At 61.9% G+C, this 12120-nt stretch overlaps 1 protein-coding gene across 2 annotated transcripts; it reads right to left on the reverse strand.

Moving 5' to 3' along the window:
• Positions 1–554: 554 nt before the first annotated feature.
• Positions 555–9554, reverse strand: PGAP6 (post-GPI attachment to proteins 6). 2 transcript variants are annotated; one of them, XM_061400567.1, is made up of 13 exons: positions 9351–9554; positions 5860–6037; positions 5585–5777; positions 4983–5077; positions 4548–4816; positions 4151–4470; positions 3672–3762; positions 3468–3591; positions 2937–3073; positions 2361–2539; positions 2143–2289; positions 1277–1393; positions 555–969 (listed from the first exon to the last, which is right to left on the reverse strand). In XM_061400567.1, exons 1-13 carry the CDS (start codon positions 9463–9465, stop codon positions 673–675), a joined length of 2262 nt encoding a protein of 753 aa, XP_061256551.1. In that variant the 5' UTR covers positions 9466–9554; the 3' UTR covers positions 555–672. The 2 variants fall into 2 exon arrangements, with proteins under 2 accessions (XP_061256551.1, XP_061256550.1); XM_061400566.1 differs by having other exon boundaries at positions 4983–5110.
• Between the last annotated feature and the right edge of the window lie 2566 nt (positions 9555–12120).

Genomic DNA, 12120 nt, shown 5'->3' on the forward strand with positions numbered 1-12120 from the left:
TGAGAGCTGCTTGGCAGGTTCCTACCCAGGAAGCTCATCTCAAAACTGAGAGCCACAGGAAGTGAAGGGGGAGGAGTGGACAGCCAGAAGCCAGCCTCCCCCATGCCCACCCATGGCAGCTGGCCATTACGGACCCCCAGTGCCATCAGCTCCATGGTTAAGTGTGGTCACTCCTTCTCAAGGCAAGTGTGTCAGCACGGGGTAGATCCATGCCCAAGGCAGGCTGGCATTCAGGGCACAAAGGGTCAAGAAGCCAGTGGCCCACGGGAGGCAGGTTCAGGGCTCCTCTGCCCACCTGGGTGTCTCACACGAAAGCCTCACAGGGGAACTGGGCAGTGGGGGACTCCCACTCCACATCTCCCTTCAACCATCCCCAGGCCAGGATAACCCACAGCCTGCTCCCACATGGTACCTGTGCTCTCCAGGCAGCCTGGCCCTGGCCCCAGGGGCCCCTACAGACTCTAGCTGGGACCTGCAGAGGGACCGAGTCAGCTGGCAGCCCGCAGGCACAGGTATCTGGGGGTGTGGTCCTCCATCGGGAGGGGGAAGCCAAAGAGTGTGCAGGGCAGTTTTATTCAGTTGGAAATGGATCTCCATAGGGTCCCTCTCCCTCGGTCCTGTCCCTGGCTGGAGGAATCACCAGAGCTGCAGGTGACCCGCCCCCGCCGGCTGTCATGTCACTGTGTATAGCTCGTCCCGGTGGTTCTTGCAGATTTCATAGTGGCAGGTGAGCTTCTGGGCGCAGGCCCAGGGCTCGGCGTGCTGTTCCCTTGGCGGCAGCAAGAAGGCTGCGCTCCCTGCCAGCAGCATGTGCCAGATGCTGTGGGTGTAGTAATAGTTTTCGCTGGTCATCATGGAAACATAGATGGTGAGGGCCAGAGCAGCCATGGAGAGGCCGGGCAGGAGGTAGAAGACCCAGCGCTGCCAGGAGGGGGGGTAGCAGTGGCGCCGGCGCCCGCAGCGGTATACCTGCAGGAAACCACACGGGTATCTGCACGGAGCTGCGGTCATATCTCGGGGCACTGCCCAGGGCTGCAAGTGTGGGCTGCTTGGAGGGGTTCAAGGGGTGCCAAGCCACACTGGGCCCCTGTGGGTTGCTGCTGGCAGCCCTCGGTGGGTGTGGAGAACACAGATACCCAGGAATGAGAACATGGACGGAACGAGGGGCCACACTCTGTCCTCGCAGGGTGAGCAGGTATAGGGAGCCCACACTCTTGTACCCCAACTTCCAGTGGAGGGGGTCTGGGCAAGAAGCCTGCCTGCCCCAGGTCCTTACCCACATGGTAACCATGACCACGATGGCAAAGAGGCAAGGCCCCATCGTGTTCCAGGCGGCCCTGCGGTCCAGCTGCAAGGACATGGCGAGGATCAGAGCGCCCAGGATAAAGAGGACCTGGGCGAAACACAGGGACGATGACGGGTCATGGGAGCCCCAGGCCAGGCTGTCTTTGATGGCACAAGGTCCAGCAGGAGCAGGCGGTGTGGGCCCGCCGGTCATCCCCATGTCCCCCCGTCGCCCCCAGCACCCCTGCCAGCCCCCTGCAGAAACCGGCAGCCTGTGTCCTGCTCTGCTGGCAGGGAGGAGGTAATCCTCTCCCAGCTCCCGCACTGCTGGGATCCACTGGTCCCTCGGGTCCATCCACAGGTGTATTTCTAATGCAGTTTTTGTTGTTGTTGGGCTATGCCGCACAGCTTGTGGGATCTTAGTTCCCCAACTTGGGCCCAGGGTAGTGAAAGCACAGAGCTTGAAACACTGGGCCACCAGAAAGCTCCCCACAGGGGAGTTTCTGAAGCATGGGCTTGTCCAGGGCACGCATGTCCAGCAGCCAAGCCCTGAAGTGCTCTCAGTCCAGGGGCTCCAGGAGCAGAGCTGGCGCTTCCTGGGGAGGTCTGGTCCAGGTCTGGGGCTCCAGGCCTCCTCTCTGGATGAGGCCTGGCCTAACCTTGCCCACCACATCCTTTCCTGGCACCCTCCGAGCAGCCAGCAGTCCCTTCACTGCTAGAGGCACCTCTCCCAGTACTGGTCAGATCAAGAGGTTTCCAAGGGCAGCGAGAAACCCTTCTGGTGTCTCCCTTGACACGCTGTGCACAAGGGCCTCCGCTCTCCCAGGACCCAGACCCAGGAATCAGGAGGTCACTCACGTATTTCAGGGACGCCTTCAGCCGGGCCATGCAGAGGACAGTGACCCAGATGGACACTCCAGAGCCCAGGAAGTCGCAGTACTGCAGCGTGTCGTAGTTGAGAATGCAGAGCACAGCGTCACCCGGCTGATCGCAGGCGTGGTAGAACTGTGGGCCGAGTGATGAGCGACAACCCAGCCTCCCACCTCCCCCTGACCCCGGGGAGCGGACGGACTTACCGTGGAGAAGAACATGGTGTAGGCATAGACTGAGGCCTCCACCAGGAGGCAGCGGTGCACAGAGATGGCAATGGGGGCCAGGAACATGAGGTTGCTCAGGGTGAGCAGGAGGGTGGCTACCTTCTGCTGGGCCAGAGTCTGGGCTGTGCTGTTGTCTGTGCAGCTCCATCCACGCCAGCCTGTGGGCCAACGCAGCACTGTGGGTGCCAAGGCCGGGCCAGTGTGGCCAGGCAAGGTAGTGGCTGCTCAGGAACCTCAGGGCCTACTCCATGCCCAGAGCCTTGAGGAGGAAACCCTTCCTCACCCCACAGCGGGCCAGGACAAGTGTGGGCAAACGGAGGCCAGTGTGGGCAGGTGTGAGCACGGGAAACCAAGACCATAAAGCAGTCCCATCTCCGGGGGTGCCTCCGTGAGCCCACACAGGGGTTGCGGGGCATGGCAGGCTGGGGAAGGAGGCGGTGGCCCTCACTCTTCGGGGCGCCCCCCAACCTTGGCTGAGCTGGGGTGGCTGCCAGAGAGAGGCCCAGGGCTGAGGTCCACAGGCACAGGCGGAAGGCGCATCAGGACCATTCCTACCTGCCCTGCAGCTGCAGCCCGCATACAGGTAGCCGTGTCTACGCAGCAGAAGGCACTGGCCGTAGGGTCCGCAGTCGTTCAGGCAAGGCACCAAGTACAAGGTGGTCTCCACAAGGACTGAGGCCTGCATGCACTCCCTGCGAGGAAGGGGCCCCAGGAAGGCTGGCTGCAGAGATCTGCTGGCCAGCCCTGCTCTGGAGCTCCCAGAGGGTCTTGGACACCTGAACTCAGAGTGTTCAAGTCCCCTGGGCCCCAGAGGACTGCAACCACAAGGGGCTCTGCAAGGCCAGGATGCCCTCTCCCTGCCTGCCTGAGCCCCCACCTGCCTGGGCTGGGACCAGCATCCCCGCTCGTGTCCTCGGTCTCGGAGCTGCCACGGGAGCAGTGGCTGGGGGGAGAGAGGGACCCCGCAGGAGGCAACTGACCCGGCACGGCTGGAGGAAGACAGGTCACCCCCAAACTGGAATGCAGGCAGTCCCATCCACAGGCCTGACCACAACCACTTGGCCACCTGCCCCCAAGTTTACTTACTCAGGCCTCTCGGGGCAGAGGACCTGCAGGGAGAGGTACCAGTTGTCCGTCTCTGGGTAGGGGATGCTGAGGTTGGCTGTGGGAGACGAGGCACTCAGGGACAAGGGGTAACCCTGGAAGAAGGCTGCAGGGAGGAAGTGGGAAGGCCCGGTCAGAGGCAGCCAGATGCCTGCCAGTCTCTGGGCCAGACGCGCCTCCCAGTACCTGTGGTGCAGTTGAGCGAAGTGTTGAAGCTGAGGAAGGGCGAGCCGGCGGTCACACAGGCCACCACCGAGGTGTTGCTGGCAATCACGGTCTGGAAGGGAGGCCGAGCAGGGTCAGTCCCCAGCCTCCACCTCAGGCTCACCTCTGATGCTAAATGCTATTCTCTGTGGCTCCCGCTGGCTTAGGGCCCACCAGGACTGTCCCCTCCAGGCCAAGGACCCCAGCCTCAGCCTCTTGCCCCCATGCAGCCCCAGCCTGCCAACAGGGACCCGCTGCCCCCGGGACAGGCCTGTTTCTCAGTTGGCACCTATGCCAGCCCGATGCCCTGCCAGGCTCACTCTGTTGCCAGAAAGGCCACCCGGACCCAATCTCCATGTCAAAGTGGGCACAGGAAGGCCTGAGCAGTCCTTGCACCCCAGGAAGGTCTGAGCCCCAGGCCCCGGGTCCCAATCCCAACCCAACCTTGAGGATCAGGGTACCTGGTTGACGCTCACGGAGATGCTGAGGGAGCCCCCACTGTCCATGCCCGTGTTAAGGTGCAGTTTCATCACTGAGGGCATGTCCGTCTGCACGAGCACCGAGGCCCTGTCCAGGGGCCGGAAGCGCACAGACACCACATCCATGTCTTCCCGCAGGATGGGGAAGCTCCTGAAGCAGAAGGCGCCGCTGCCTGCCTCGCCACTCTGGTCCAGGTCCTGGGTGTTGGGGCTCAGGGGCGGCGGGCCCGTGGAGGCGTTGCTGCTTTGGTTCGGGCTGCTCTGCAGAAGGCGCTGGAGGTTCACAGTCCACGGTCTGCAGGCTGTCAGGACACAAGGGGCTCAGTGCAGGCAGGCCTGGGGATGGAGCGGGGCAGAGCCACCTCCCCGCACAGCCCACCTGTGAGGGCAGCCACGGCACTAAACGTCACCAACACGCGGGGCCCCGCCAGGCTCTTGGCCGTCACTTGCAGCCACCGTTCCCAGGGTGGTGAGGGCAGCAGCAGGCGGCAGGCCGTGGTGGGATCGCTACAAGTGAGCACCTTCTGGAAGTTTCCTGGCAGGGTGGCCGACCCCACGGTAAGGTGCACAGGGCAGCCCAGGCTCCCATTGGACACACAGCCCTGCAGCTCCAGCCGCAGCTCCTGGGTGTGCTTGGGGACGAAGACTCTGCAGCCAAGGGGACACAGCCTCGCTTGGGCTCTGCAGCTTCGGCCTGCCCCCGGACCCCATGCTTAAATTCACCCTCCAGGGTGGGGGCCAAGACCTGGACCCCCCACCTTTTCACCTGCCCTGAGGCCAGCAGGGCTGCCCACTCCAGCAAGCCTGCACTTACTTGAGGTAGCTGGGCTGGGAGAGGAGGACTAGTGGGAGGGGCACGTCAGGCTCCAGGATGGACATCTCAACCACTCGCACGACCAGCATGTCCGGCTGGAAGATGTAGGCACAGGTGGGAATAAAGTCCTGAGGAAAGAGCAGGGACAGGCAAAGAAGGTGGGGGAGGGCTGGCCCGGAGGGATCAGGGATGGACCCAGGGGGAGGGGTTGGAGCAGATGGGGCGGAGTTGGAGTAGATGGGATGGGGCTGGCCCCGAGGGGGCGGGATTGCAGCAAATGGGCGAGGCTGGCCCAGAGGGGCGGGGATGGACCGAGGGGGAGGGGTTGGAGCAGATGGGGCGGGGCTGGTTCAGAGGGGGCGTGGTTGGCCCTGGAGGTGGGGTTGGAGCAGATGGGGCGCGGCTGGCCCAGAGAGGAAGGGATGGACTGAAGGGGAGTGACTGGTCCAGAGCCGGCGGGGCTGGCCCAGAGAGCCTGGGGTTCGGGGGCAGGGCTGGGCAGCAGAGCCCTGAGCAATGTCGGCCCTAAGGAGGTGAACAGGGACCAGTCATTCGTGCACTGAGCGGTGCTGCCCCCCGATCCCCAGAGGGAGTGCTCTTACCTTCACCTCAATCTTATGGGAGGAGGGGGGCAGGTGGGCGGCCACAAACCAGTCCCCAGGTGCTGGGTAGGAGACATTGACAGAGGCGTTGTCCTGCAGCATCCTGAGGAGGAAGGAGGGCTGCACCGAGGTATTGTTGGCGAAGCTGGTGCCCAGTGGGTTGATGACAGGAGGGGCGCCGTAGCGGAAGTACCTGGAGGCAGGGAGAGCGGGGAGGTCTCAGGTGTGGCCCTGGGCGGCTCCAGCAGGCAGGCAATGAGCGGGCTGGCACCTACACGGTGGTCTCCACGTTGTTGCAGGTGGGGCCGCTGCCCCGGGTGACCTGCAGCAGCCAGTGCAGCAGCACCGTGTCCGGGGGCACACGGAAGTGGAAGAGCCGGGCGCTGCCGTACCAGTTGTAAAAGGCCAGCTTCTGCGGGGCCTGGGAGAACTGCTCTGACACCAGCCTGGAGTCTGCAGAGAAGGCACTGTCAGGCAGCCAGGGAGCCTGGGAGCCCTCCCCTGGGGACAAGATGGAGAAAGGCGGAGGGCGGAGGCCCTTCTGCCTGGCCTGGCCTCAGAGAAGCAGCCAGGGGAGCCATGGAGCCCCTGGGATGCCTGGCACACCAACCCCAACCTGGGAAAAGTCACTGTTGCCCCCGAGCCCCTGGTGAGGGCCGGGGCTCAGAAGCTTTCACTCAGGAATCACATTCTCACCCACGTCTGTACATCCATCTTCCTAACCCCTCCAGCCCTGCCAGCAACCTCCAGCTCACAGGCTCAGTTCCCCAGATCTCTGCATCCCACCCACCAGGCACCCCGGATCAACAAGTCCCACAGGCCCCAACACCAATCACATGTTGGGTCAACATGAGGTCAAGTGCCTCAGACCTCAGAAGCAGGAAGAGCCCCCCTCAGAGGGCTGCTCCTCTCCCACTGCTCACAGCCCCTGGGGCCCCCCCACCGCAGCCTTGGCACACCTGGGGCTGAGGGATGGAGGGTGAAAGGCACAGGAAGAGGTCAAGGTGGGAGCCCCATCCCTCCTCCCATCTGCCCTGGGCACTGGAGGCCAGGACACACCCCCACCTCCACTGAGTCTCCCCAGTGCTAGGATCCCTGGTCCTGGTTGCAGTGGACAGGGCAGGGCGACCAGGTCCGGAGGCTGGCTGCCTGCTCAGGCCATGATTTGGGGTACAGGAAGAGCCGCTGTCCCTCCTCACCCAGAGAGGAGGCGAGCAGAGACCCTGTGTGTGTGTTGCGGTGGAGGGTGGCGGGGGGCACCTAGGCTGGAGCGGCTACTTCAGTGGGCACAAGCCCCTGCAGAGGGGCACAGGGACAAAGCAGGGGTTGGCAGCACACAAGCTAGCGGCCTATGCCCCACCCTGGAGCCCCCCAGTCCTGGCAGTGTCTCCCAGCCCCTCACTTCCATGGCCCCTCTCCCCAACACACTCTGCAAGTTTTCACCCAAGGCCCCCTCCTGTCACACCAGCCTTTCCAAACCAGCTCTAAAGGTCTCTGGAGACCCCACCCTGGATTAGGACCCTCCTAGGACAGTCCATTAACCAGTACAACCTCGTGTCTGGGGCCCACGGCATAACCACCTGCCCCACGAGGGGGGCCCCACCTTCCAAAAACAGGCCCGCCCCAGTGCTGTGTACAGGGGTGACTAAGGAGGTGCCCGGGCTGCTCAGCAGGAAGCACTGCCCCACCGCCAGCTCAGGACTTGTTCGCGGAGTGACCTTGACCGTCCCTTCCCCTCTCTGGGCCCAGCTTCCTCTGAGTTGGGGAGTAGGACAGCACCTCCCTTCAGCTGCCCCTCCCTCCATGGTTAATGGATGTTAAAGTGCTTCGGGAAGAAACACACTGTGAACACAGCAGGGTGGGGCCACCCTCTCCTCCCCCTGCCCCACTAGGAGGGTGGCAGCCCACAGCATCCCAGCAGTGAGCCCGGGGCCCCTCCAGGTGGGCCAGGTGAGCAGGTGAGGGAACCGGGTGAGCAGCTGGCTCTCTTGCCAGCCTCCTGACTCCCATGTAAGCACCTTGAAAAGAGATAGCAGCCCACTTGCAAAGCCATCTGAGCTCCCAGGAGCCCAGTATGGGGGCTGGGCAGGGGTAGGCACCACACAGCACAGGCACCAGGCTTTCCAGGTATCTGCTGGTCACCAGGTTCCAACTACCGGCTGTGGCCTGAGTGCTTAGAGACTAGGAGCCACTGAACTAATATAAACTTCTTCCTGCTGCACCATCCCCCCACTACCACCACCATGGGATCTCAGGGCCTTAGAGAAACAGTCAGCTGCCGAGCACCCAGCTGCTCTACGTGGCCAGGCAGGAGAGGTCCAGCTGTGGCGTCCAGCCCCTTGCCTGAGAGGGGCTGGGTCCTCTGGCTCCCCGGCCAGCCCTGGACACCTGCAATTCAGCTGGTGGTTGGTCTCCTCAAGGTGCACAAGAGATAAGACCTCCCACTCCCGGGGCCACCCAGCCCCTCCATCCCATCCCCAGCCCTGCACCCCGACCTCCCTGCCCAAGACACCCACTCCATTATCTTGGTGAATGTACCAGGCCATTCACACATCCGAGCCTGAAGTGGAAGTTACATTTCCAGTATCAGGAAGCACCAGCCACATGCATACTTGCTCCGCCCACAACCCCCTCCAAGGACACAGGGTTGGGGGTAGGAGAAAGAAAGTCCCTGAGCCTGTCTGGGGACCCTAGTAAGGGGATCCTCTAGTACATCCTCCAAACCAGCATAGGCACCCAGTGCGGAGACCCTGCCCACCCAGAGACCCCAGAAGCCAGGATCACACAGAATGCAGGATCCGTTCAGGAGGGGAGCGGCTGCCCCAGGTTTTCCATCTCCCTACCAATGACCAGGGAGAAGGAAGAAAAGGAGAAAGTAGGGGTGGCAGTCCCCAGTGGAGCGCTTTCATCAGGGGCCAGCCTTGGGGAAACTGCCTTTCAGTTCAAGCTAAGCCAGGCTCAGAAACCAGAGGCACAGCCCTCAGAGAAACAGGAGCTTGGAGGAGCAAGATCTCAGAGAAGGGTGGGGGGATGGGCTGGGAGCCACCCCATGCTGTGCTGGATAAGCTGCCTAATGCCTCCTGGGGCATCTGGGCCCTCCCAGGCCCGCCAGCAGGCCATCAGAGAGCCCAAGGCCACAGAAGTCAGGTAGTTTACTCAGCACCCCCAGTCGCCACCCAGTAGCACCTTCTGATCTAGCCACCCCCTTGAGCCTTTGACTGCACCCGGGTAGTGGTCACTGTGAGAGAGGCGAAGCCATGAAACACACCTGGCTGCGACTCCAGGATCTAAGCAACTTTCTCCAACTCTGCCCCTCTCCCAGACCAGATGGCATCCCGGAACCCCACTGCCCAAGGTTTCCTCCTAGGGACTCGCACTCCCACCGCAGCCCTTGGAGTCCCAGGAGAGTCCCCCCCCAGGCCGTTCAACCTCACCCTGGTGCCCGAAGGTCCTACCCGGCCAGAACGCGTTGGGAGGAGGAGGGGGAGGAGGAAGGAAAGGAGAGCTTGCTCCAAGGGGACAGTCTGGCCGAACCTGGCCCTGGGCACAGAGGAAAGGGAGAGGGCGTCCTTTCTATCAGATCGCTCTCACACTCGGCGCCCTGCGCCCCCAACACGGTGTGGGGACCTGAGGCCTACGTCCCCGCCAGGTGAGCGCACAGGTGTCCCCAGGTGAGTCACAATCCCGGACCCGCCCCCCCGGCCTCTTCCCCCCGCGCCCCCGCCCGCGCCCCGGGGATGGGGCCCGCGGGTCCGCGCTCGCTTACCGCTCTTTCTGCCGTCGCCAGCGGCGGCAGGCGGGGACCGAGAGAGCAGCAGCAGCAGCAGCGACATCGCCACCGCCACCGCCGCGCCCCCGGTCCCAGTCCCAGCCCCGCGCATGGCTCCGCGCTCGGGCAGGCGCTACCCGGCCCGCGCACCAGGCCGCCCGCCCCCGCCGCCGCCCGGGCAGCCACCGCCGCCACTGCGGCCCCCGCCGCCGCCTCTGCCCAAGGCTCCCATCCTCCGGGCCGGTCCCGGCCGCCGGCGCCCCGGGCACTTCCGCCTGTGAGGCCCCGCCCCGCCGGAGCCCGGGCGGACAGGGGCGCTGGGTGAAGAGCTGCCCGGGGGGCGCGCGTGGAAGGCGATCGGAAGGAGGATGCGGGACAGAGGGGCGACGCGGGGCGGTGACGTGGGGCGAGGGAGGGTGACACGAGGCGGGGTGCGACGCGGGGCTGGGGCCGTCCCGCGGACCAAGAGGGCGCGCTGGGAAAATAGGTCAGAGGTGGGTCAGGACTGAGCGGGAACGTGGGTCCGCCACTGCGCACAGAGTAGCGGAGGCGGGGCGGGATGCGGTGCAGGGTCGCGGGACACGGGGGGCGGAGTCGGGGCAGAAGGTGGCACCGGACCCAGAGAACCGCGGGGGTCTTGGTTCTGAAGCAGAAATGGTGCGGCGTGGCTTGGAATGCGCAGGAGATTCGGGGCGGCCGCAGAGCGCCCCACATGTGTCTGGGGGCACCCGGGTCGCTGCGTGACTGGCTGGGCGCGGCGGGAGGTCCGGCCCGCCGGCGGCCGCTCCCGCCTCCCGGATCTGGACTCCCCGGCGGGCCTCCCGGCGCGCCACACCACAAAGGCTCTACGAGTGCGGGTGAAAACACTTTCATGGAAAGATTAAGAGGCTCCTGCACATATTTTGTACACTGTGAAGGCGGCGATTCGCGTCGGTGATGCGAGTCACTCCTCGCCCTTGACCCCGGGGTCTGTTCCAAGAGATTAAGGATTTCAGCGTGAAGAGGAAACGGTGAAGGGACTCCAGAGAACTTAGGGAAACTTTTTTAGCGTCTAGGGGAAGCGAAGACTTTTATAAATATGACCCAGGAGACTAGAGGCAAGACTGAGAAATTCAGCTAAGTGCAAAACTGCAACAAACTCACAAAAAGGAAGCCTCAAACTGGAGGACACTTGGACTTGCATCACAAAGAAATCTTACTGAGATTACTAACAATAAAGAGCTCCTACAGATAAATAAGACACACCAACCGGGAAACCACAGATACCAATAAGGAAATACCAATAAGGAAACCACTGGAGAAGATTCCTGCAAAGGATATGCAAATTTCCCTCCTTAGAGAAAAGCACCCAGAGGCCTTTTTTCTTTGACCTAACAGATCTGCAAAAAGCTGATTGCAGCGCCCGGACTTTCTTAGGTTTGCTGAGCCTCTGGGAGCCTCACCCTGCCACCGCTGTGCATTTTCCCTGCAGAGATGGTCGCAGAAGCATGAGCTTGCATGAGTGCAGCCTGCACCCAGATACCTGTCATGAGGGAAAGGGGCATTTGAATCACGGGTACCCAGATGGAGATTCAAATGCTGTGATGGTATAAACACTGATCCAGTGGGCTGAAAATCCAGAAGCTCTGTGTACTGGTTGGAATGGTCTAGCAGGAGGACCGTTAGCAGAAAAAAGGAAAGGGCAGAATAATGTGTTCAGAAAGCTCCACTTTTTGTAGGAAAAAAAATTGTTTAGTTGGCATGTCTCAAAGGTGGAGAATGCCTAGAAGCATCCAGCAGTTGGTGCAGGAAGGGAAGCAAGTGGCTGAGGACTGGGAGGAGGGGTTCTATCTGTTTGAATTTTTTGAATTTCAGTGTATGTGTGTCTGTGTGTTTGTGGATTTACGGGTACGGAGAGAGGAGAAGCTGACCCCTGGAGCCCAGTGCCACTGGAGGCTGGGGGGAAGGGAGGGATGAGGTAAGGTGAAGGGGGAGGAGAAAGCCCCAGGTGTGAACTCTTATTTATTCCTCTGGAATCTGGGCAGGGCCTCTTCACCCAGGGCTGCTGGGGGCTCCCAGGTTCTCAAAGAGAAGAGACCAATTACGGGTTTTGCTGAGCTTCGATTTTAGTGCACTGTACTGACCCAGATCATGCAGGGACAGCAGCTGTGGTTAGCACTGAGCCCCGAGGTCTGTACCATCTGAGACCCATCCCTGCCCCAGGCTGGGCTCAGCGGTGCCCTCAACCCTACCCGCTCTGAGGGTCACCTCAGTGAGACTCCAGCACCGAACTCCCTAGCAGGCAGGAGGAGAGGTGTCTGTGCTTCGTCTGAGGCGGGGAGCTGGGGGGCTGGGGAACTTGCAAATGGACCAGAATCAGAGATCTCTGCTAAGTAACAAGAGTCTTTATAATAGAAAGGGCCCACCTGGGGGCCTCACTTGAAGATGGAAACAGGCCCTTGTGGTAGGAGGTTTCTGTATCCTACCTCACAGTATGTGGAAAATTCGAGGTAATCAACTGTTAAGAATAAAACAATAAAAATATTAAAAGGAACCTAGAACACGTCCCTTAGAATACAGGTATGGGAAAGCCATTCTTAAGCAAGACAAAGAACTGGGGAACATGAAGAAAAGGTTACTTATTTGACTACACTTTAAAAAATGTTATGTGGGACTTCTCTGGTAGTTCAGTGGGTAAGACTGCCTGCCGGTGCAGGGTTCACAGGTTCCATCCCCCGTCCAGGGAGATCACACGTGCTGTGGAGCAGCTACTGAAGCCCATGTGACA

Source organism: Bos javanicus, chromosome 25, assembly GCF_032452875.1.
Source record: "Bos javanicus breed banteng chromosome 25, ARS-OSU_banteng_1.0, whole genome shotgun sequence".
In the NCBI taxonomy this organism is placed as follows: Eukaryota; Metazoa; Chordata; class Mammalia; order Artiodactyla; family Bovidae; genus Bos; species Bos javanicus.